At 43.2% G+C, this 24228-nt stretch overlaps 1 protein-coding gene across 1 annotated transcript in view; it reads right to left on the reverse strand.

Annotated features, from left to right (window-relative positions):
* Window positions 1-6861: 6861 nt before the first annotated feature.
* CCDC6 (coiled-coil domain containing 6) overlaps window positions 6862-24228 on the reverse strand; it is a 106738-nt gene continuing 89371 nt past the window's right edge. The window contains exons 6-9 of the mRNA XM_024561390.4: window positions 23112-23268; window positions 20482-20582; window positions 12200-12324; window positions 6862-11153 (exon numbers count right to left, since the gene is read on the reverse strand). Coding sequence (XP_024417158.2) covers window positions 10959-11153; window positions 12200-12324; window positions 20482-20582; window positions 23112-23268 — 578 coding nt within the window. The 3' untranslated portion in view covers window positions 6862-10958. The remainder of the gene's footprint in view (window positions 11154-12199; window positions 12325-20481; window positions 20583-23111; window positions 23269-24228) is intronic.

A 24228-nucleotide genomic window follows, 5' to 3' on the forward strand; every position in this document is an offset into this window, starting at 1 on the left:
GCCTGCCAGACATGCCATCACATTTTTGAGGTGGAGACTTGATAAGAACAAGCACAGAAGTAGAGTGTCCCAAATGAAATTATATAAAACTCAGAACAGTCCTGAAAGGTGATCTGACACCTTTTAGACACAGCATTCACACGTCACCACTGCCAAGAAAAATAAATGTTGGTTTTGAAGAATGCCATTGTCTTTTTGTAAAATCGCATTTTCAGAAAGTGAATACGAGAAAGAAAAACTTAGAGATACGACACACTAACTTGGTATCTGTCATCAGAACAGTCCTGGCTCTGTACAGCCGTGGGGTAGAGGAATTTAAAGTAACAGTGAAGGCTCAAACCTGCCCTACGTTCCAAGTCCCTGCTGTAAGAACTTTGTATGTAGAAACATGTTTACCCCACACAACTCTACGAGGAAGATGCAAGAACAGACTGAGCGGTTATGCAATTTGCCGCAGGAGCTCAGGGTCAGACCAGGGTCTGAAATCAGGCCCGTAGGTCCCGGTGCCCATCCTCTCCCCTGCCTTCTGAAAATAGACACAAGGAACTAACACAAAAGCATGTTTTGATGAAGGAAATTTTTTTTATTGAACCCTTTGATTTAATAGACAAGACTAAATGTGTGATGGTCCTTTTAGAGATGGAGTTCAGAGTATCATAAATGTCCTTTGACACACTTGTGGCCATTTAACATTGTTTTAAATCAAATGTTTAAATATCAAATGAACTGCTTACCCTGGTCTCCCTGTAACCAGCTTTGACAAGAGGGTAAACATTGGAGAAGTATAATTGGTAGAAACTGGCTAACCTGGAGAGTTCAAGATGAATGAGTATTGGCATCCATCCTCTCTACACACAGGCTAACCTTTCCTTCAGACAGGAATGGGCTTGATCAAACAAGCTTAGAGATAATTCCATTTATCGTGCGAAAATAAAGAAAATGCAGCTCATGGTGCAGGCTCATAGGGATTTCAAGTCAAACCTGGCTCCGTGTTTCAAATGTGGGGTTTTCTCCTCCCACTTTTAGAGAAACTCTCAATGCATAAAATAGGCCAATAATATGGTTAACCTGCACTTTATCTGAAAGGTAATAAAGTTGTTTAACAATTGAGGAGCTTAACGTCAATTTAAGGCACTTGTTTTCCTAAAACACACAAAGAGTAGGTCATATAAAAATAGTCACTTGGTTTTTAATTGCATTACAAATAAAATCATTCCTTTTCCCCTCCAAGTGGCTACAATTCCCATCTCAGTAAATCACACCCATCTGAAGTATTTTCTTTATGACCTAGGAAATCAGGGACCTCTTTTCAGATGAGGGTATGGAATTTGAAGATAGGGTTCCTCAGATTAGGAAGGGAAAATGGTTGGAAATCTGGGTGCCAGGAGAATCAAATCAAACTTTTTCTGGTTCCATGGCTCAGCTGTCATTGTCCTAGACCCCACCCTATTGAATTGACAAATTTTATCCTTGTAAAGTAGGAGGAGAGTAGAAAATGGTAGCGGTTCCCTGTACTCTACATTTTTTTTTTAAGTTTTATTGAACCATTTGGTTTAATAGACAAAATTAAATATGTGATGGTCCTTTTAGAGATGGAGTTCTAAGTATCATAAATGGGCTCCAGCATCCATGTGGCCATTTAAAAATTTTTTTAAATTACTATTCTTAAAAAATAATAATAAGATAAAATTACTATTCTGGCTAGTGAGACAAGTGAGTTAGAAGCTACTTAAAGGTCTGACATTGGTCAAACAGGACATTATTCACACCTAGGAGCCAAACCCGCGAGGACTGACCCCTTATTCTGCGTCTCACCTTGACTTATGTGCAGTCGTGCTACTCAGCCTGGGAGCACGTTGTGTAATGTGAAGGCACTTACGGCGAGTCATGAACAACCGCCATTCAGCAACTTAAAAGCACCCAAAAGTTGAGCTCATATTTCCACAGAGAGAATGAAAACTCAACGTAAAATAAAGCTTAATGATTTCCTCTCCTTAATCACATTCTTTTTTTTTTTTTAAGATTTCTTTCATTCATTTTTGGACAGTGGGGGAGGGAGAGAGAAAGAGGCAGAGAAACATCAATGTGTGGTTGCCTCTCATGTGCCCCCAAGTGGGCACTGGGCCCGCAACCCAAGCATGTGCTCTAACTGGGAATTGAACCGTCAACCTTTTGGTTCGCAGGCCGGTACCCAAGCCACTAAGACACACTAGCCAGGGCTTTAATCACATTCTTAAACTGAGGTGTACTAATGGGGGGTTTCACTCCATACTTGTTTAAGTATAGACTGTTTCTTTAGAAGGCCCATGACTGATACACTTTCTTTAGGTCTCATAAATTTGCCCTAAACCTCTTTTGGTCCCAAAGTTCCATAAGGTCAACCAAAAATGTAATGACAGCAACGTCACATCTCAACTAAAAAATTGGAACCCTAAGGGACAGTTGTAGTCAGTGGCCTTTTCCAAGCGAAAGGGAGGCTCCGAGCATGCCAGTCCTATTATCTGTGGAAATGTGTATATGGGAACGCACAGAATAAAGGAGAGAACGTCCTCCTGTTTAACTTCACCAGGATATCAATCACTCCAACCCAGTTGTCCAGAGTCAACAACTCGTAAACCCATAAACCGAGGCTCAGGCCAGAACCACTTCTCACCATGTTTCTCACTTCGGAGGGTGGTGCATAAACACTGCTGCCTTCCCGCACAAATTAGATCTTCTGTGGCGCCACCGCTAGCACCTTCTCCCAACTCCCTGCTTCCTCTCCGTTCTTAAAATCTCTTGATCCCCTCCTCTCCATTTCTGAAAATTTTATTATGAAAATGATAAACACACAGAAGTAGAGACTAGTATAACAAATGTCCCGTTATCTCTCACCTAATGTAGGGAATCAACATATCGCTTTCTTATTATTTGCTGGGCCTGTGCCAGGAACTTCCCATGCAGGCCTGGCTCCAAATGGGGCTTCGATTTTCACCTCTCAGCGTTCTCCTTTCCCCTTTCTCTTTCTCACACACACGCACCACCTCTAGCTGTGTCAACCTTCCCTCATTCTGCAAATACCTCGTGCTAGGGATTCGCAGACCGCAAAGGCTGCAGGGACCACACTCTTGATAACTCATGTCGTGGGCAGAGTGACCACCGTGTTTGCAGGGGCGAGGCCCTGTTGCAATCTCATTTTTCCAGAGAAATTAAGAATCTTAATTTTTAAAGAAATAAAAGTCTCCCTTTAAACCAAAAACTATTTCAATTTTTCATCACCTGTGACTATGTGAGGTGGTGGATGTGTTAAGTAAGCGCATCGTGGTAATCATCTTATGACACACACGCACCTGTATCAGATCTTTACTCTGTACGTGTTAAACTGCACAACGTTATGTGTCAATTAGTTCTCAATAAAGCTGGCGGAGGGGAAAAAATAAAATAAAACATGCTACATTTTTTCCACCTTCGGCGAATTTTTTTTTTTCATGAATACTTCAGGCCAAACAACTTAATGATGGTGAGAGGTACTTGGCGCACAGGCCACCCACCTGTAGCAGACCTGGTGCAATGTGTCACACCCCTTGGCCCACCCGATTTCACCAGACGCTCATGTACCCTGCCGGCATCCCTCATCAAACCTGGGGTGGCTGCTCTTGGCTTTGCTGCCTCAGGCTGTCAAGGAAGCCTCATGCACAATTCAGAAAATCCAAATGTGGGTCATTCTCCCCATGGGAACCTTCCACCAATACAAGAAAGAGTTGGTGGATCCAAGCCCAGCATCCCTGTCCTCTGGGGGAATAACTCGGAGTCCCCTTTTAAATTATTCCCTGGGGAGACTCCATGGGGCTGCGCTTCAGTTGCCCACAATGCTAACAAGCTCATCAACCCAACGGTCACTGGTTTGGCTTCCTCCACGATCTCATTCTACTTTCTGGAATCACCGTGCACCAAGTCCTTGTCTCAGTCTGTTTGCAGGGGACCCAGTCCTCACTTGGATGGATGCTCTTACTCCAGGTTTTGAACATGCTGTTCCCTCTGTCCCTAACACTCTTCTCCTAATTCCCACCTGTTCTTCAACCATCTGCTGAAGATCAGTTTCTCTGGAGTCTTCTCTGACCTTCCCTTTCTTCTAATGCCGAGGGCCCCTGCTGCACCACACTTGGATGACGCTGCTCACACTTGTAGGCAGTAAGCTCCAAAAGAGAGGGAACTGTAGCCTCCTTGCCCTCCACTGCATGCATTCCCAGTATTGTACACAACGGCTGGCACAACTTGTTTTAAAAATATTTGAAGAATGAATGAAATTATATTGGAAAGTTAAGAAGTTGCAATCGAAGAACCCAATACTCTCTATAACTTAGTTTACAGTATATTCATTGGACCCTAATGACAATGCATTCATTGGGTCCTAATGGCCCCATTCTCACTCCTATTTTGTACGTGAGGAACAAGCTCAGAAAACTGACTCAGACCAGACTTGAACTCCCTGGACACTTTCTACCCGACTACGTTACACCTTGAGGCTTTGTGCCCGACATTAAAGTGACTAATAGGTGGAGTGATTCAGTTCCCGAGGTTAATCATTTCCCAATAGTGGTTCCATCCAGGCAGAGCTATTATCCCCAGGGCACGGGGGCAGAGGAGATGTGGACAAAGTTACTCAACCAGACTTAACTCGAATTTCAGGAGTTGCCTTTTTATAGTCCTTTAGGAACATTGAAAGAGCCCACACCTAAATCCCTAAGACTTAAAGCAAGTTTTTGTTGCTTTAAATTTGAGATATTGTAGTTTTCATCTTTAGAAATTCAATTTGGTCTTTTTTGTATTTTCCATTTCTTTTATATGCTTGTGCTCCCCTCTGCCTTCTTGAACACATGGACAGTGTTTAGAATAGATATTCATCACCTCGACCGTTAATTCTTTCACCTGTTTCACTTTGGGGCTGGCCGGACTTTGTTTTTAAAATGAGAAATTTTAAAATCAATTACTAAGATCTCTTTTTCAAATAATTAGTAATCTTTAAAATTGCACTGTCATTAGTAGGGTATAGGGTGATATGTAAGAGAACAGAAAGATTTAATGGACAAAAATTAAATTCCTCATGTCAACATAAACATCAGACAAACCATAACTGACCATGTACTGATTTCTTCCTCTATTTTCCATTTATTTTATTGTTGTCCAAGTACAGTTGTCTGCCTTGTCCTCCCACCTCACCCCCACCCCAGCCATCCCCACCTCCCTCCTGATTCCACCCCCCCCCCACCTTGGTTTTGTCTGTGTCCTTTATAGTTGTTCCTGAAAACCCTCTCCCCGCCCCCATTATCCCCTCCCACCTCCCCTCTGGTTACTGTCCATTTGTTCTTAATTTGTGTCTCTGGTTATATTTTGCTTGTTTGTTTTGTTGATTAGGTTCCACTTAAAGGTGAGATCATACGGTATTTTTTTCTCTATTTCTCAAGAGAATGTTTGAAAGTTGGGGCATGAATTAGACATTAGTGACTTAATACAACTGCATGTCCAATTAAAAAAAAATTTTTTTAAAGCCTGTATGTTAAAAACAAGAACCCAGATTTAGTTAGACTCTCATATAAACACAAAAAAATTTCTAAGCCAACCATTTCAATTTTAGAAGAAACATGTGAACACACAGCCTCTAAAATGTATTAAAAGGAAAAAAGGGGCACATGTGGCTTAAGCTTTACCTTCTTATTAATGCATTTTGGGTAAATCCTGCTTTCTTCAAACGCCACCTGAAATCTGAATGGCTATGCCCATTACACAGATCAGAAAGCCAAGGCTGGCAGAGGAAACCAAGACTTAAATTCAGGCTTCCTAGGTAATTTCCTGGTCAACATTTCCATCAAGTTATAATTAAAACCTAGCTGCCAAGAGTAGGGAAGCATTTTGAGATTTTGGCCATTTCAATTTACATGACTAAGCCAATTAAAAATTCCTTCTATTAACTAAGTTAATATGGAATCTTGTTCAAGCCTGAGTGAGTCAAGGCTCGAGATTTATTTAGCGGTTTTAAATAAAAAGGGTCCCAGGTTTAAGTAGTTTGAGCTCCTAAAATGGTATCACAGCGGGGTCCTGGAGGACTGTGCTCCTGAGACAGGATCCTGCCCAGTACTGAGCCTCCCCCTCAGAATGTGGGCTCCAACTGCCGGGGCCTTACTAATGCAACTGGTGAGCCACCCACCCCTGCCCCACCCAAACATGCATAGAAGTCCCCAAATGCTCACTCTAGGTTTCTTCCTAAGTGAATGGGTGTGGAAGGGACTTGTCTCGTGTCTTACTGTGTGTGAGAAACTGTACTAAAGGCTTTCATCTGAATTTCCTCATTAATATAGTTACAGAAGATCCTTGTTTCATAGGTAAGGAACCTGAGTTCCAGAGAGGTTAAGTAACTGGCCTAGTGAAAAAACTAGTACTCACACCTAGAACTGATTTGAAAGCCAGGCTTCCTACAAAGTAGGAAGCGGAAACCATACAGAGGGCTTTAAAATTTTAAGAAAAGCCAATATACCAAATACAATGTCCAAAGACTGAAAAAATATATATATGTATTTGTTTACAGTAACATTTTGGGAATTGAGAGTGGCTTTCTTTCCTTTATCGCACTCTCCTAGATTTAGGGTTTTAAATTGATATATAACACAGATAAAGAACAATGGACAAATCATAAGCATATAGCTCAGTGAATTTTCAAACAGTCATTACATCCAGGCAACCGGTCCCTCTTGTGTGCTCTCCTTTACTTTCTAAGGTAGCCTTTGGCATTTAGAATCTAAGTTTGATATCATGAGAAGCAACTGGGGAACCATTTTCATTTTCCGACTCAAAGACCAGAAAGAAATAAGGTTTAAGGGCCAAGAGTTACATTTTAAAAAATTATCTTTATTTAGGTTTCTGATTCAGCACATGTATCAAAGACTAATCAACATAAAGAAGTAAATAAGACATTAATTGGAAATCTTACATCTCTCTACACTCTGACCAAGAATGTCAAGATTGCCACTATCACCAGAACTCCAACCTAGTCGCGCCATAGACGCGCTATCAGGGACACACAGTGCGCACCAACAAGCAGAGGCAAAAGACACGCCAGCACTCGGCTCTCCTCTCTTCCTTGTTGCCGTCTTGCAGTTTGACAGTTCACTTTTGCTCTCCATGCTCAGTTCCAAATAAAGTCCAAAGAATCCTCACGGTGAACCTGGCCAAATACTCTTCTGGAGGAACGCATTCTTTAACTGTTGTGCCTGCAACTCTGTTTTTGCCAGGGCGAAGTTCAGATCGAGATGTACAATACAATCTAGATGACGGTGCAGACTAAGTCAAGGACTAAAGTTGAGCAGTAACCCGAGTTAAGGCATGAATGCGCGCGCACACACACACGTCCACACACAGCACCCACACTGTCACGAACACAGGGTTCCTCCAATCGCCTAACGAGAGGCAACCAGGCCTTGGCAGTTAAACACAACGGCGGAGCATTCTGAAAAATGCTCCCCATCATTTTATGCTAACAGCTGTGTGTGTATGTTGAATCAAAAAAAAAAAAGAGAGAAAAAAGAAAACTAGAAACAAAACAAACCTAAAATCCCCTTAATCTCTTACAATGGCTCTTGAGCATGGAACTCACGTAGCAGCGTCAACGGCTGGCTCTTTAATAATTTGGAAATAAAAGGTTGCTTTACTCTATTTCTTTGGTAGTCATCACTACAAAGTTCTCAGTGTTGGTTACTTACAAGACAAGTACTAGACAGAAGACTGAGTTACACAGAAATATTTCTTCTGTACTGATTTAAGATAAAAATATCGAGCTCTTGAAGCACAACTTACTATGCTTTTTCTTGTCTGTCTGGGCACCCTCTACGAGCAAGGCTTTGGGCAGGAAAAGTCTGTCTACCTAACAAAGGGTGATACGTGTTCTGTTTCCCTACAACTGCACAGTTAACAAAAATTCACACTCAATTATTTCTGGTCAAATCAGAAGCCAATTGCAAAGGGACAGCAGCACTTGGTGTCAAAGTCACATTCTGGCCACATATTCATTCCATGGTGGTGGCCAGTATCTCAGGAGCTCAGAATTTCAAACTCCTTTCAGTCAAAAAAGGGGCAAGGTAAATGAAATCTTAAATACTTGCACCATCTGCCGAATTTCTAGAATTCTGTCTACAATGCCAGCACGCTTTTGGGAGAAAGCAGTTCAGAGCCCAGAGAGCGGTCAGGTATCAGGTGATTTGGTTTCATGTAAAAGGCATGGTAATCTGGCAACAAAGTACTTATCCTATTAGCAGCACAGTGGTAGCCAAGGGTCTCTATCAGCAAGACAGCAAAATGAAGCTGCCGAAGCTACTGCTGGCTCCCGTCTGCCTTTGGGATGGCTACTGATTTTACAAAGGCCTCTGGGAGTCTGTCCAGGGTAACTCTGGGCGAATGGGCAAGAGGAATGGCAGTAACCATTTCCAGCCCCCATGAGAAACGGCTGAGGTAAGTCAGCTTCCCATGCGGAAGGGGGCTCCTGCCCCCGTGGGCTCAGGGTCTGAACCTGATGGGTCCCTGGTGGCTAAACAGCTGCCAAGAAATTGCCTTTGCAGGTACTACCCAAGTGTGACAGGTTCCACATGGGGTCATAAAACACTTTAAAAGGACATGAAACAGCATAAATTCAAAATAGTAGTGTTTGTCCATCAATTCCGAACGTCTGCAGGGAGAGGAAGCTAGATTTATGCTGGAATGGTGCTGTTTGAAGGGGCTGTGTTTTACTTTAAAATGAAATGACTCGTCCAGGGGACCCAGCACTACATTTCGGCAGAAGTCTGAATGTCAAGAACCTTGTCTCTAAAAGGCATTTGTCAGGAACTGTTTGCTCACTCCAAGTGCTTTGTCATTCACCATATGGCAATGTTTTGACATTTGTGCTTTCAGGAGGTAACTGAATTGAGAGGAGGCAGAGGAAGATCACTTCTTGTTTGAGTGCAAGACACTATCCAACAGCACTGAAATCTCTGAACTTGTAGAAGATTCTTGTAAACATATGCCATATTTCTCCGAGGAGAAAAACCAAGAACTGTACCATGAAGGCAAATTCTGTTTGCCTGCTTTCAGGATGCCTTGGAATGGCGATGTACCAGGAGGGGCAGGGAGCTGTTGGGGGAATCCCGGGTTTGATCTGACCCAGTCTGATCATGTCAAAAATCTTAACCCTCAATAATATGCCAAACTTCTCCCCCTATTTGAGAACTGTACTATGATTATGTATATTACACACACATTATAAATAAAATTTATAGAGACATAGGATTTCTTCCAAACAACTGAGGAGTGACGTTCTCAATTTGGGGGGGCGGAAGCAGGAAGAGGTGAAAAATCCTATTGTTGCTTTTACTCTCGAGTTCTTAAAATGCTAGTCAAACACTATCAGCCAACAAGACTTTTTCTTTCTGTATCTCTTAAATATGCATTCAAAGGCAAAATGGAGGTTTCTATACTGTACAATATTAAATATCTACAATGTCATTCATGGTTCCTTATTTTTAGGAGTGTGTTCAATAAAGAGCTAGCTATTAGAGATGGTTGCCACAAAACATGGACTCTTAAAAATTACTGATAAATTAACTTTCAGTCCTCTGATTATATCCAACAGATACACATTCTCATCATAAAATATACATTCTCTAGTAAGTTATTTTCATCCACAGCATATATAAATATGCAAACACAGGTGGTAAAAATCACTTTACTACCAAAATACAAAACAGTAACTGCTGAAAAGCAAAAATAAAGATGTTGCAAGTATTAAGAAAAGAGTGACTCACAGTGTTCCACTTCAGAGTGAAACCAAAGAATTTATTTGTGCTAAATGAATGGAAATAATGTATTCAGAATATACTTCTTGGTACACACTGCACTCGCTTATACTGGACAAAAGAAGCAGTCATCAATACTAACGTGCTACTTTCCTCTACACCTCTTTGCTGCCAAGCAACAAAGTATTGTGTGGCCATTATGCCAAGATATTCCTATAATGTTCATTTCAAATAATATCTTCTAATAGTTTTGCACCTTTAAAATATTTGTCAAACTCTACTGCAGGGGAACACAAAGAATGGAAGGGGAAAATAGCTGTTTGTTGTCATAGTCGCATTGCCTTCTGTAGCAAGAAATCAAACACCACGTTCTCATCAGCCATCGCAACCGCTGTGGGAGGACATGTATGGACTCACGTTAGCGGGGGCCAGTTCGGGCAGATTAACGTTAAGGACAAAGGAAGAATCACACTTTAATATACAATATTTAACCATCCCATGTAGGTGGAAAAGGTACAGCCATGTGATCCGCCACTTTTTGGCCATCTGTTTTACAAGAGGCATGGATGCTAATATATACCGAAAATAAACTAGAAAAAGTGTATCAGTAGAAAGCTCTATTAAACAGGACACTGTCTTGGGCACTGATCTATCTAACTTTCCATTCTGCACTGAAAGCTAGACTTTCCAGATTGTAGTGCTAAATTATTGGGATGTTTGGTAAACACCACTATCGTGGGGGTGGGTGGGTGGTAATAACAGCTCAGTGATTTTCTGCAAATTCATGGAAAAAATATAAAAAAGATATCCCTTTATATTTTACAAACCTAAAAGCCAGGAAAATGAAGCTCTGGGGCCAAGCAAAGAACTGCACACTGCTGCTGAGTTGCCAGATACCGAGTAGCAAATGTTCCAGCCAGGGAATGGACATACGTGTCGATTCAAGTAAAACACTGATGGAAAAAGTCGTCTGTTTAGTGTTGTAACCCACAACACTGGCTGCGTTTCTGACAGACATTTACAACACAATTAATAGTGAAGCCTAGATAACCTCAGTGCAAATAAGTCAGATCCAAATAGGCCAGGGAAGGAAGCCTTTGGCATTGAGCAGACGGCTCCACTGGACGAGTCCCAACATGAGATTCAGACTAAGCACATGCATTAAGGCTGGGCAGAGGGGTGCACCGAATGTGGCGGAGGGGCAGTCGGCGTGGTGGCTGCGGAGGGCACTGTGGGCTGCATGGGCGGTGGAGGCGGAGGCGGAGGAGGCTGGACTGGGGTCTGTGTGTTGGGAGACGGAGGCGGCGTGGGCCGTTTGAATTTGTCGGGGCTGTTGCTTCTCCGTGGTGAAGGCCTCTGGAAAGGACAGGAATATCAGGAGATCAGTTCTGGTACAAACGGCTCATTTCTAACACTCCCTGACTCGGAGCTGAGTCCAGTAAAAAACTGACCAACGAAGAAGAGAAAGCAGTGGTTTCCTTGTCCATCCCTACTGGTTTCTAAACTAGTAATGAAAACTTAAACAAGGTCAAGTTTATGCCTACACCTATGAAAAAGCAAAATTACTGCGGAACTTGTGTTGACCAAACTACTGGACTTGTGCCCCTTTAGTGAGACAGCCCTATTAAAACACAGTCCTCACATCCTCCCCTTAAATCTGTCCCAAGTTCCTTCTATCACTAAAAGAAAGTTTTCAATATCCTGAAAGCTGAAGATCAACCAAAAAGTTTCTGCTTTTACACGAAGCCCATCAAACCAGCAGAGCAGCTTCAGAGGGATCTTACATGCTTTTACAGAACAGTTTCTTCCTTTAAAGATTCCCTTATTGGGATCCTTCAGTGCTGTCCTATTCTCGAAATCCCTATTAAATACACTTCCAACTGCTCTATCAGTTGACTAAATAACCAGTTCTGAAGAAAAAAAAAAGTTCCCTGAGAAAGGTTTGAATCAGATGCACGTAAAGTTCCTTCCAATTTCAGGAGAAAAGTTCTGAGTGAAACTAGAATAAGGCTAATTTCAGGAAGAATACCGAGGGTCAGCGAACTGTGAAGGCGCAGACAATAAATATTTTAGACATTATGGCCACTAACAATAATGCGTTATGGCAAGGAGCTGGCCACGGTTCAATCAAGGCACTGGCCACGGTTCAAAATGCACTTCACAAGGGCCATGTTTCAAAGAGAGTGAAGCTGAAATTTTGCTTCAAGGATGGATTTCAGTGTCAGCACCAGAATTTGATATATAACTATTAGGGAGTCTCTACAGTTTTTAAGGTGAGCGGGGGTGGGGGGGAGGAGGAAGAAAGGTGAATGTCTGGGCACACCCATCCTGGTCTCCTGAGGAGGGCCAGTTGCGCCCACCATCTGGAGCAAAGCGCTGCTTCCCACCCCACGGATACTCACTGTGATGCCGTGGGAGGCTCCCATATGCTGCACATGAAGACCCGGGGAATTGTAATACGACATTCCGGCTCTAGTCAGTGAGGTGGGTGGGGTGAAACCCACCGTGTGACTTGCATACGACAGACCTGCAACACAACAGCACCTTGTAAGTATTATTTCAAACGCAAATTACCTCGTGTTGTCAACCATCCAGGAGGCTTTAAAATGCAGAAGTTCTCAGTCACCCACAAAAATAAAAGTAGATGAAAAGCACAGTAAACTCCCTGGATGGCCTGCTGGATAGCAAGGGATATAAAAGTCCCGCTCTGGAAAAGAACAGAGAACCCAGAAATAATTCTGAGCATGCATGGTCAAATGATCTTCAGCAAAAGTGCTGGGAATTCACAATGGGGAAAGGGTAGACCCTTCAACCCCTGGTGTTTGAAAAACGGGACATCCACATGCAGAAGAACGAAACTGTGCTCCTACCTTACACCAAACACGAAAATCAACTCAATGGATCAAACGCTCGAATGTAACACCTGAAACTAAAACTCCTAAGAGGAACACAGGGAAGAGCTTCCTGATATTTCCTCGGCAATGATTTCTCAGATATGACAGCCACAAAAGCAAAACAGTCATCAAACTAAAAACGTCCTGCTCAGCAAAGGGCACAATCAACAGAAGGTAACCTCTGGATGGGAGAAAACAGTTTCAAACCACATACCAGGCATGGGATTACCATCCCAACCGCACCAGGAACTCCTAAAGCTCAACAGCAAATAAATAAATAACCCAACTAAAAAGTGGGCAAAGGACTTAGACGCTTCTCTAAAGATGACATACAAATGACCAATAGGCTTATAAAAAGATGTTCAACACCACCAATCATCAGAAAAACGCAAATCAAAGTCACAATGAGGTAGCACCCTACACCGGTTAGGATGGCTATTACCTTATAAAAAAAAAAGGTAAGTGTTGGCAAGGAATGCGGAGAAACTGGAACCACTGTGCACTTCTGGCAGGAATGTCAACTGGTGCAGCCACTATGGAAAACAGTGTGGAGGTACCTCAAAAATTAAAAATAGAACTACCATATTGCACAGCAATCCTCCTTCCAGGTATTCACGCAAAGAAGTGAAATCAGCATATTGAAAAGGAATCTGCGCCCCCACACTCACTGCAACATCACACGGTAGAATCAACCTGAGAGTCCACCAATGGGTGCGTGAAGAAGATGTGGTATATACATACAATGAACTACTATTCAGTCTTTCAAAAGAAAATTCTGTGTAAAGAGTACATAAATGGACCTTGAAGACACTGTGCTAAGATAAGCCAGTCACGAAAGAGCAAGTACTTACAGGAGGCATCTACATCAAACTCAGAAGCAGACAGTAGGAAGCTGGGTGCCAGGCGGTGGGGGTGGAAAGAGATAGGGAACCGTTCAACGGGCCAAAGTTTCAATTACAGAAAAAGTGCTGTATAGCGCTGTGTATTACAGTCAAAACGTTGTTCAAAGGGTAGATCTCATGTTCAATGTTCTTACCCCAGTTGGAAAAACAGAGGCAAGCCCTGCCAGGAGACAAAACCACTGTGCGCACAAGTGAGCGAGCGAGCGTGCGTGCGTCTGCAGCCCTCCGGCAAACAAAAATCACCACGCGCCTCTGCAATTTCAGGATATTCAGTGACGAAAACGAAAGCTCTACATGTGCCAAAGTTCCCCAAAAGAAAGTTATACGGAAGGAAGAAACAAGCCCAGCGCACTACAGTGCTCTACAGTGTTTACCTAAGACCTGGAGTCATCTACAAAGTGTTTGAGAGGTACACGCGCCCCAACTCCCCACAGTTACTAGTCTGGGTGGAGGTCCAAACAGCTGGAGGTCCAAAGAGGTTTTTGAACAGCTTTGGGAACACGAGCACAATCTTAATTCCATTTCCTAGGAAAGTGATGAAATTTAAGAGAAAGGCTATGAAAGTGGATCCTTATCCCCAGAGAGAGAAGCTCAGAGGGTTCAATTCATAATAACAAAAATAAGATCTAGCCTATTTTCTAGTATTACAAGGTTAATCACTATTATGTTAAACTGCTAATCAAAAATCTTCAGGTTTAAAAAAAAAGGTGGAGGGAAGCCTTTATAGTTGATGGGTGACTCCGATTCCTGTTGCGTAGAGTTTAATGCTCTGTTTATTTAAGCCTAAGGAAATCTTTAGAAGCTTGTAATTTCCAGTTCATTGAATATAATGTTGTGGTCATTGGGGAAAAAAAAAGTCAGACGTTTGCTGGCAATATTAACTTTTATTGTAACAAATATTCTGTAGGAAGATCTTATTCCATTTTCATTATGTTGACTTTCGTCACACTCTGTCCCTGTAGTCGGGGTTTGCGTGTATAAATAAGCTATTTAGTTTTCCCTTAAACTACGCAGTAACACCTAGATATTTTTTGCTTTCAGCCAGGCTAAGTGAGAACATTTATATCCTATTTTAAGTCCCATAATATCATCAAAGTAATTTTTATCTCCTATTTGGCAGCAGAATTACTCCTATTCTAGTCCACTGTAGTCCTGTACACAGTGTATCAGCAAAACCTGAATTTTCAAGTGTGCTTTTCACTTCCGTTTTTATTAGAAGAATTTTGGCGATGGTGCTGTTCCTATAGTTTTCATTTCCATTTTAAGCACTTGGGCTCTTCTCCCTCACCATTTGACACTGGCAGTCTTGCACTTTCACCAAATTATGTTAAATATTGTTTCACTATTTGAAAGGTAAATTTCCTAGGATTTAAGAAGCATCCTCTTCTTGATTATATGTGGACTTAGGTGGATTATCAATGGGGAGAGGATTACTTTTCAATAATTATTTTTCAGGATTGTCCATTATTTTATACAGCTTGAGAAAGAGGCATTCCCAGGGAGCAGATTCTGATGTGCCTACATCGGGGATGAGGGGCAGTGACTGACGTCTGCAAAAGGGTCCGCATCCCACACGCACCATGTGCTCCCACCACCCAAGTCGTGGTTTTGAATTCCACTCTGCAGTGAAAAGACCGAGGACTCCTTGGAGAAATGGGTGTCTCTAGGCCTGAGACGGGGAATGTACTAAGTGAACCGGAACACCTGGTGATGCCAGAAGTGAGGAGGTGCTCAGAAACAAAGGGAGGTGAGACGTCAGAGCAGCAGAGGGGCCACCACAAGAGCCCCTAAGGTCCACATGGGAACAACAGGAACAGTAACACAGACAGTGTAACATCAGATTGTAAACCAAACACGAAACAATGTCCATGAGTCCACGCTGATTACAATAAATGACTGAATAAATAAGGGAGAAGAGACAAATCTCTCATGCAGAAGAATTTCAAATTATTTACACAGGGACTCGGCCCTCGAAGAAATGGAAATAACTCCCCACTCTTTAAGTGTGGGCTGCACATAGGGACCTCCTCCCAAAAATGCGGCACAGAAAGGAAAGGGAGAATAAAAGCGTACCTTAACAATGGGCAAACCTGACAAAACCCTGCGTCAGCCCAGACGATCACGGTCAACATCGGCAGTGTGAAGTCACCTCAGTGGTGTGCGCTTTTGATGTGATGTCATGGGAATGGCACTGTGCCTCCGTGGTCTTCTTCCCCAGAACCCATGACCCCTGTCTAACCACGTGGTGAGCGTCAGACAGATCCCATTTAAGGGACAGTCTGCTTAAACACACCTGAGCGGTACACCTTAGAATTGACAAGGTCATCAAAAACAGGGAAAATTGAGGGACTGTCTCAGCCAAGAAGTGCCCACGGAGACGTGACAACTAAATATAATGTGGCCTAACAGGGATCCTGGAACAGGAAAAGGACGTGAGATCAAAACCTCAGGAAATACAAGTGAAGTATGGGCCTGAGTTGAGAATAATACGTGAGTATTGGTTTATTCGTCGAGACAAACATACCATATATTCACATATAAGATGTTAATAATAGGGGAATCTGAATATAGGATACCCAGGAACTCTACTACTGTTGCCATGTTTTTGTAAACCTAAAACTATTCTAAAACGTAATTTTTTAAAAGCTACTGACGTTAGATGAGAGCAGCTAGTCATAGAAGATAGAACAAAGAAAAAACCTCCCATCTAATCCTGAAACGACTATAAAATTTAAAGGTCAAGTATGGGAGGAAAACGTGGCAAAGAAGATTGAAAAGTGGAAGGAAAATTGGTATATGAGTCACTGAAGTTAAGACAAAGCATTTCCATGAGAAGGGAATGGTCTGCTCTGTCAGACATTGCTCCAAGGTCAAATAAAATGATAAATATTGGCAATTGCAGCTGGCAACACGGAGAGGCTGCTGACCTTTGAGAGTGCAGTCTTGATGACGTGGTGGTGATGGAGTCAGGTCAGGGAGCGTTAAGGAGGAAATCATATCTAGACTGTATGAATTTTTACAGTGTTTCCATGTATGACTTGTGTAACTGAAAAAACGTTTCTGTCCTTAGGTTGCTTATATATGTGTTTGTTTTCTTTAGCAGAACTATATCAGAAAATTGAGGTGGCAATCAGAACGGTATAAAGAAGCAGAAATAAAATCATCCAGAATCCTTTGATCCAAAGGTGGTGTTAATATTTTACTGTTTTCAGGTGGCTCCTCTCCCTACCCCTACTTCTTGCAATTTTCCTATAGGTGGTTGGTTTTATATGGATTACATTTTTGTATCTTGCTTCATTTTGCTTAGTGGGGCTTTGCTTTTGTCATGAATTGCTTTTAATTAATGTCTTGAGCTTGTGGACAATGAAGTCCTAATCTTCTACTTTAGTTAATGCATTTCTCTCTCTCTTTTTTTTTTTATTGTAGTAATCATTTAATTCTATTAGGCAAGAAGGAGTTTACAGGAAAAGGAATGGTTTCCAGATGAGGGATGCTAAGTTTGATTCTCAACATGGAATTTAAAGTGTCTGTAGAATGTCTGGTAGGCATTTGGAAATAATACTGCAGTGTTCAAGAGGTATGTAGTTAATGCATTTCTGTGTCAGAGCAAAGGAATTTATTCCAGCAAGAGCTTCATAAAGCCATAGTATTTTATTTAAGTAGGTTGGTTTTGGGGATTTGGCATTTTCAACCCAGGTTTTTTGGATTCTTACTCTGTATTATATTCCTGGGCCAGAGCGTCAGATGCATGATGATTAGAACTTACAGGAAAACAAAAATTAGTGAGACATTGTCTCTGGCCTCTGCGAGCTTATAATCAACCACAGGCCTGAGAAGTGGGGGGGAAATACAAGAAAGAAGAAACTCTTAATACAAGGTCAACTGCAATGAATTTTACATGTTTTATATCCCTTAAAAAGCTTAGTAGTTAAACTGTAGTACAACTACTCCATGGAATACTACTCAACAATAAAAAAAAAAATTAACTTGATACATGTAGTTAAAATTGACTTGATACATGGATTACAAAGGTGTTGCAATGAATGAGAAAAGCTAATCTCCAATGGTTACATACCATATGACTTTATTTCTATAATAACCTCAGTGTGAATGAACTATAGTGAAGGAGAGCAGATTAGTCCTTGCCAGGGCTCAGGGTGAGAGAGAAGGCGTGACTGTTAAAGCAATCCCACGATGGAGTTTCTCTGTGAGGGAGCAGTTCTGTGTCCTGACCGTGGCGGCGGGTACTCGAAGCTGTATGTGTGATGAAACTGCCCTGAGCTGCACATAAAACCAGATGACATCCAAACAAGCTGTACTGGAGTCACTCCTGTCAGGGCGATGCCAGCTTCCTGGTTTTCGTCGTGTGCTGTGGTTGTGGAAGAAAATCATTGCGGGGTGCTGGGGGGAGGGTGAGAGGAGGGTACATGGGAGCCCTGTAGTATTTCTGCGGCTTCCTGTGAATTATAAACTATTTTAAAACAAGTTGTAATAAAAAAACTAATTTTAAAAAAAGGTTCAAACAACAGAGATCCACCAGCTTAGAGCGCTTTTGAGATAAGCCTCAAAGGAGACCTTAACAAGCTGAAACTTAACAAGCCTTTACTTGGTACCAGGCCCTCTCTGAGCACTTTGTGATATTAACTCATTTCATCCTCTCAACTGCCTGTGAGGCCACTGCGAGAATCTCATTTTACAGCTGAAGGGTTAGAGGTCCACAGTCACTCAATGCCCAGTGGCAGGACTAGAGTCCGAGATATGGTGGCAGTGGGCTGTAGAGTCTGGACTCTCTGCATCTTCAGAAAGGCTGGGTGAGGGCCTGACCAACGGGAGGGGTGGGTAAGGACGGAGTAAGTGCAGTTCTGTAGTGAGGAAAAGATATGCCAGGCAAAGGGCATGGTATGAGCTGAGATGTGGATGTCAGAATCAAGAGTGATAAGGTCTCTGTGGTTCTTAACGCCTGCTGCCCTGGGTCCCTGTTCCCCACAGATTCGCACTCATTTGATTTGGCTTGGTCGAGGCTCTGACCTCCACCAACCCAGAACATCAGGAGATAGTTTGGAGCCAAATGCACAGGCCTTTATAACATCCAGAAAAGAGGATTTCTAATGCGCGTCTTCTTCCTAATGTGTGTCTTTCTTTTAGGACAATAAATCAGAAAGCAGAAAAGATCTTTACTATGGTAATGAAACCCAAGTGCTATTTGGGGAAAAGTGAGAGGCAGTGAAGAAGGGAAGCTTTCAGAGTGATTAAAGGCTACTGGAAGTAGGAGAAAGAGTTTTAGGAGCATCCTTTGGGCAAGAACAAGGGGTGATGACCAAGACATAGATCAAGACAGAAAGTTGTGTTGGTTTGCAAACTGCTCCTCTCTGTGCTGCTGGATGCCAGAGACAGTATGTTGGCCCTGAGCGGACAAACACTGCCATGGTTTGTGTAGAATTTTCTTTTGATTTCACCTTTTAAAAAGAAAGGAAGGGAAAGGAAGGGAAGGGAAAGGAAGGGAGGGGAGGGGAAGGGAGGGGAGGGGAGGAAGGAAGGAGGGGAGGGAGGAAGGAAGGAGGGGAGGGAGGAAGGAAGGAGGGGAGGGAGGAAGGAAGGAGGGGAGGGAGGAAGGAAGGAGGGGAGGGAGGAAGGAAGGAGGGGAGGGAGGAAGGAAGAAAAGAAGGGAAAAGAAAATCGCAGCACCACAGAGCTGGGCTGGATCCTAAACTCACGAAAGTAAGCCATTTCTACCTGACGCTCTATCGCTGGCCACCTGCCTTCCTGCGGCATTTCCCCTTTACCAACCTGAAGGGCATCTCCCATTTTTAATTTTCTAATTATTGTAACAGATAATAGGAGATGTCACCTTACTATGAGGTTCTTTTACTTTCAAAAACCACAAAACCTCCATTACTGCTGCCCTTCCAAGAAGTCACTTCACTTTATTCTGCTGGGAAACTCCTCCACTTTCCTCTCCCTGCACACACTTCCCCGCCCCGTCCCCCTCCCCCCAAGATCTGTTTAAAATCTGTTTACCACCAAGCACAAGAAAATCAGTCTCTTTACTTCAGTCACAAGACTCAATCTTTGGCCTGCTACCTTTTCTTTCTTCCCTCCACTCTACTCGCCAACCTCCCGCCCCCCACTGCTTCCTCTTTCTTCCTTGCTGGATCATTTACTTGCCCTCCTGGCCTGAGAGCTCCATGCTGTGCTGGCACTGGAGCCAGAGACCCCGGGGAGAAAGTTTTCGGGGTCAGATGAAGACAAGCACGCCTTTGAGGGAGAGGCTTCTGAGGAGCAAAGCCAGAAGCAGAAGCAAAGCCAGCTTCTTCTTGCACGGCCTGGCTACCAGGGCCGAGTCCTACTCACAATTCACTGGAAAGAGCAGGACGTAGCCCTTGCTTGAAAGAACACAGGCTTTGCAACAAGACATGCCCCTACTCGCCACTTCCTGGCCATGTGACCAGCAGCTTCCCAATCGCTGCTTCCTCAATTTTAACATGGGAAAAATAATGCCTACGTTAATTCTTCCACGAGTAAAAATGAGATACTGCATGCAGTACATAAGGAAAGAACCCATAAAAGATGTGCTATGATCCATCTCAAAAATCTACCCAAGGTTTTGTCAATGCAGCACCACTTAAAATCATAAAGACAGTCTTTTAAAAAAGGTTTCTGTAGTTAAATTCCATTTAGGTTAAAAAAATGAAGAAAAACACCAGCTGGCACTATAACATTTAGGCTTAAAAATTACACACTAAGACTCAGTTTAGATAGTGATTTGTTGTTGATGTTTCTCAAAAACATATAACCATTCTCTCTGTTTACGAGACTTTTATATGCCAGAAGGGATGCCTAGCAATGTAGCAGAAATCAGTCCCAGATGTAGCAAGGACATGTACTCACCGGGTGATATAGGCCTGCTTGAGCTTGGAGAAGGAGTGTAAGGGATTGGGCTGGACACAGTGCGAGGTCTTAATCCTTGTGCAGACATCTCGTTAAAACACCTAAGAGGAGGAGAGGGATGATCAGAAGCGCCTGCATTTCAATAGTTCCTAAGGGGCCTCCCAGGAGAAAATGTTTGGGGTTCACATATTGAGGTCTGGCTCCTGAATGTGTAGAGAGTGATGCTGTGGCTAGGAGACACATATAATGGACTCCTGCTGCTCAGTGCTCGGCAAACCTCTCCCCTCAGGGCCACAGGTTGGGGGATCTGGATGTCCCAGCTCAGGAGGGAGGCCGGGTGACAGAGCTGCACCACACAGCAGCTCTTCTCCGTCACACAACCACTATGTAGAAGTTCACTTCCAATGTCCCAAGAATTACAGACATGTACACGTTTTAATGGCTAAATTTAACTTGTGACTTGAAACTCGAACCCAAAGAAGCCCTCTGAGATTCATGTGATCAACTTAAAGCTTAAGATAAGTCTTCCTGTGAACTGGATGTCAATCATTTACAAGGCAAGGCTTCCTTAACAAGCAGTCACATGTTAGAATATTTTTTAAAAAAGACATTTAAAAGAACACTGATAAGGAGAAATTTCTGCTTGAGAGACTCCCTAATATGCTATCCTCAACAGGCCTGACGGCCAAAGGAAGAAACAGGCTGAGCCTGCAGAAAATCTCAGCCCTGATACGCAGTCAGTTCACGAGAGAAACTGGAGCACTGTCATTCCTACGCTGGCTTGTTTGACGCAAAGAAAACCCAGCTCCTGAATTTGACATGCGTCTCTCAATGAGCCACCCACCACTAGCGCACCCTCTACTCTTCAGTGAGGCCGCCATGGTGGCACCAGGCTGGACCCCTTGGATTCTGCCATCCTGCTAGCAGCTAGGACCGCCTCTTGGTCTTTAAGAAATAAACTTACTTGTAAATGTCTCAAGCATCGGACTATTTTCTTTCTCCCAAATGTGACATCATCATTCCCGGTAGGGAGAGGAGACGCCTTTATTGCTCTACCTGAGATAATCTGACCTACAAAAGACAAAGCGAACCTTCTGGAGTGAATACCAGTTCTAGGAAAAGACACTGATGGGGGAGCCTGAAGTAGCTTTAGCGTTATCACCATAGTTGGAAAACACTCCAGAGTGCACCTGACTCGAAATCAAGTACAGGGAGCTGTGTGTGTTAACGGACGGTCTGCTCTGTGTCTTAAGGTCATTAACACAGCAGTTAGTAAGTTATTTAGTACTCGAGCTGGTGTTTTTCGTCAAATGGTTCTCAGGGGATAAGGATTTCCCAGAATGGGACATTGTCAGAAAGGAATCAATGAAATTCAGAGTTAAGGATGACAGTTTTATGCTATAAACTTTTAAGAAAGAATACTCTTCATTCTTTTCAAGTGATGAAGTATGCACACAGATGTTGTAAATAGGATGACCCATTGTTTTTGTAACTTTTTAAATTACAAAGTTATAGACCTTTGTTATAGAAAATCTCAGTTTTCTTGAAATAATATCACTGTCCACGACAAACTGATCAAGTCCTGTCAGCCCTCTGGATCTATTCGATAACACAAGTAAGAGCTGATGTGGTAACATTGCCCACCGGTTTTCAAATCTACAGTCTGTAAAACTCATCACACCATTAGTTGGCCCTGGTCTCAGACACTGGCTACTCAGTTCTGTTGGAGGGGCCCTGGAGGAGGCTCAGTCTCACCTCCCACACGGAGACGCCCACCATGTAAGGCCAGGGCACCCCTGATCCACACCAGGGAATTCTCCTACAGAAATGATCTGGTTCGGAGACAGGCTAATTTCCCAACTGCTGAGTTTCTCTGCTGGCTAAACAATTTCTCCAATGTGAATCTGTGGCTTATCCTAACCATCACCTTACTCTCAAGTACCGTGTTGGGGGTGGGAAGGGGAAAGAGGAAGAGGGGAGGGAGAGGACAGTCTGGATGAGAGAGAAATGCTGACACCATTTCTTCTTGTTAACCCATTGATGGCTCTTATTTCAGCCCATTTCTCAATGGGACAATCAAGGGGTTTGATGTTTGGCTTCAGCAGATAAAGGCATTACATTATTATTTTTTTTAAGTAGCTACAAAAAGGCTCAAAAGTTACTAAGTGTGTTAAGGCAAGGCCTCTGGCTTTGAACAACCTCCTGTCTCCTACTGATTCTTTCAACTGTGTATATACATCTACTTCCTTGGGTTGTATGATGGTTTGTTTACCTGTACCTATGATTTAAGGTTTTCCCATACTTGAAACAGACATAACACAGGATTAGACAAATTCATCAACAAATGCAAACTCTGCTTCTTGACACATAACCCTGCCTCCACATCTCCTCTCACCAAATAATTTCGGAAAAGCGATTTCTTTTCATCTTTTTGGGTTTAAGGAAAATGGTCCATCTTCTTCATTTACCCCATTCTCAGCATCTACCTGTGATGATGAACACCACTGCATCCAACAAAAAAGTGTAGAAGCCATTTCCTCCCCATGTAACAAGATGTAAGGAGGGACCTCTTGGAGCCTTTAAAAAGAAAACAAAAAACAAAAAACAAGGATCATAAGACACATGCACACCTCTCATCATCCATCTCCAAGCTGGACTCGCTCTCAGAGAGCTGTCGGCAGAGGGCTTCCCTCCTCTCCATCTCCCTCTGCAGCTTCCTCTGCAGCCGCAGGTTCTCCTCTCTCATGTGACGCTCCTCCTCCAGATACTGCGCCATTTTCTCTGAGTCTGAAAAGCCAGAGTTCTCAATGAAACCGTGTCAGGCAACCATACACAGACCTTAAAAAAGAAGACAGCAGCCCAGCTCCTGTGCTATAGACAAGGGCTGTATCCGGACCAGAGTTTTCACTCTCCTACACTTTCAAATCTGGATTTCAAGTTTACCCCAAAGTGCCAACGTTTACCAGCAATCTGCAGTCAGAAAAACATACAGAAAGCGGCCCTGGGAGTTTAGGCATCTTCACTCCCACTTACTTGCCTTCAGAAGTACCTGGTGCGGAGGAGGAAATGGTGGAGTTGTAGCTAAGTCTGGGTTGAGCAGCTACCAGGGCTCTCTGCGTGGCTGGAGTTCAAGGGGAAGGGGCGCAGTCAGGGAAACAGATCCAGCTCATGGGCTCCCCTCTGGGCAACAAGTCTGCTGCTGCTCAAGTCCAGGAAGAGTATGGCACGTCACCTACGGGAGCCTATCACACCCGTTAGCACCCCAGTGCACTGTGGTGGAGGCACGCGGAGAGCCAATGTACTAGGACAGGCTTGGTAACAGTTATAATTCTTATTAAAAAAAAAAATCGACAGAGTAAACGGCTTTCATATTTCAAATGAGTCTAATGTTTAGCGTGTGTGTGACTCACATTCCGGCTTCCTGAGTCAGAGAGCAGGCGAAGACCTGCGTGCAGCCAGGCTCTCGGGATGGCGTCTTGATTACGCCAGACACCCCCTCTGAGGAGCTGCACCCCACAGGGGTGGGCAAAGGTAGGTTCACAGTTGGGAGTACGCAGAACAGTTTATTCTTGCGTTATTACGTGTTATTCGTTTGCATTACAACTATAAAGCTACTTGTGCCCACCCCTGTATGTCGGGTCTCTACTGCAGCACCCGTCTGCCAGGCCAGAGCTCTCCAGCCCCACGGTGCAGACTGGATCCAGGAATCTGCCATGCGGAACTGACATCTTCACCAGGCTCTACCCT

The sequence above is a fragment of the Desmodus rotundus genome, chromosome 4, assembly GCF_022682495.2.
Source record: "Desmodus rotundus isolate HL8 chromosome 4, HLdesRot8A.1, whole genome shotgun sequence".
NCBI classification, from domain to species: Eukaryota; Metazoa; Chordata; class Mammalia; order Chiroptera; family Phyllostomidae; genus Desmodus; species Desmodus rotundus.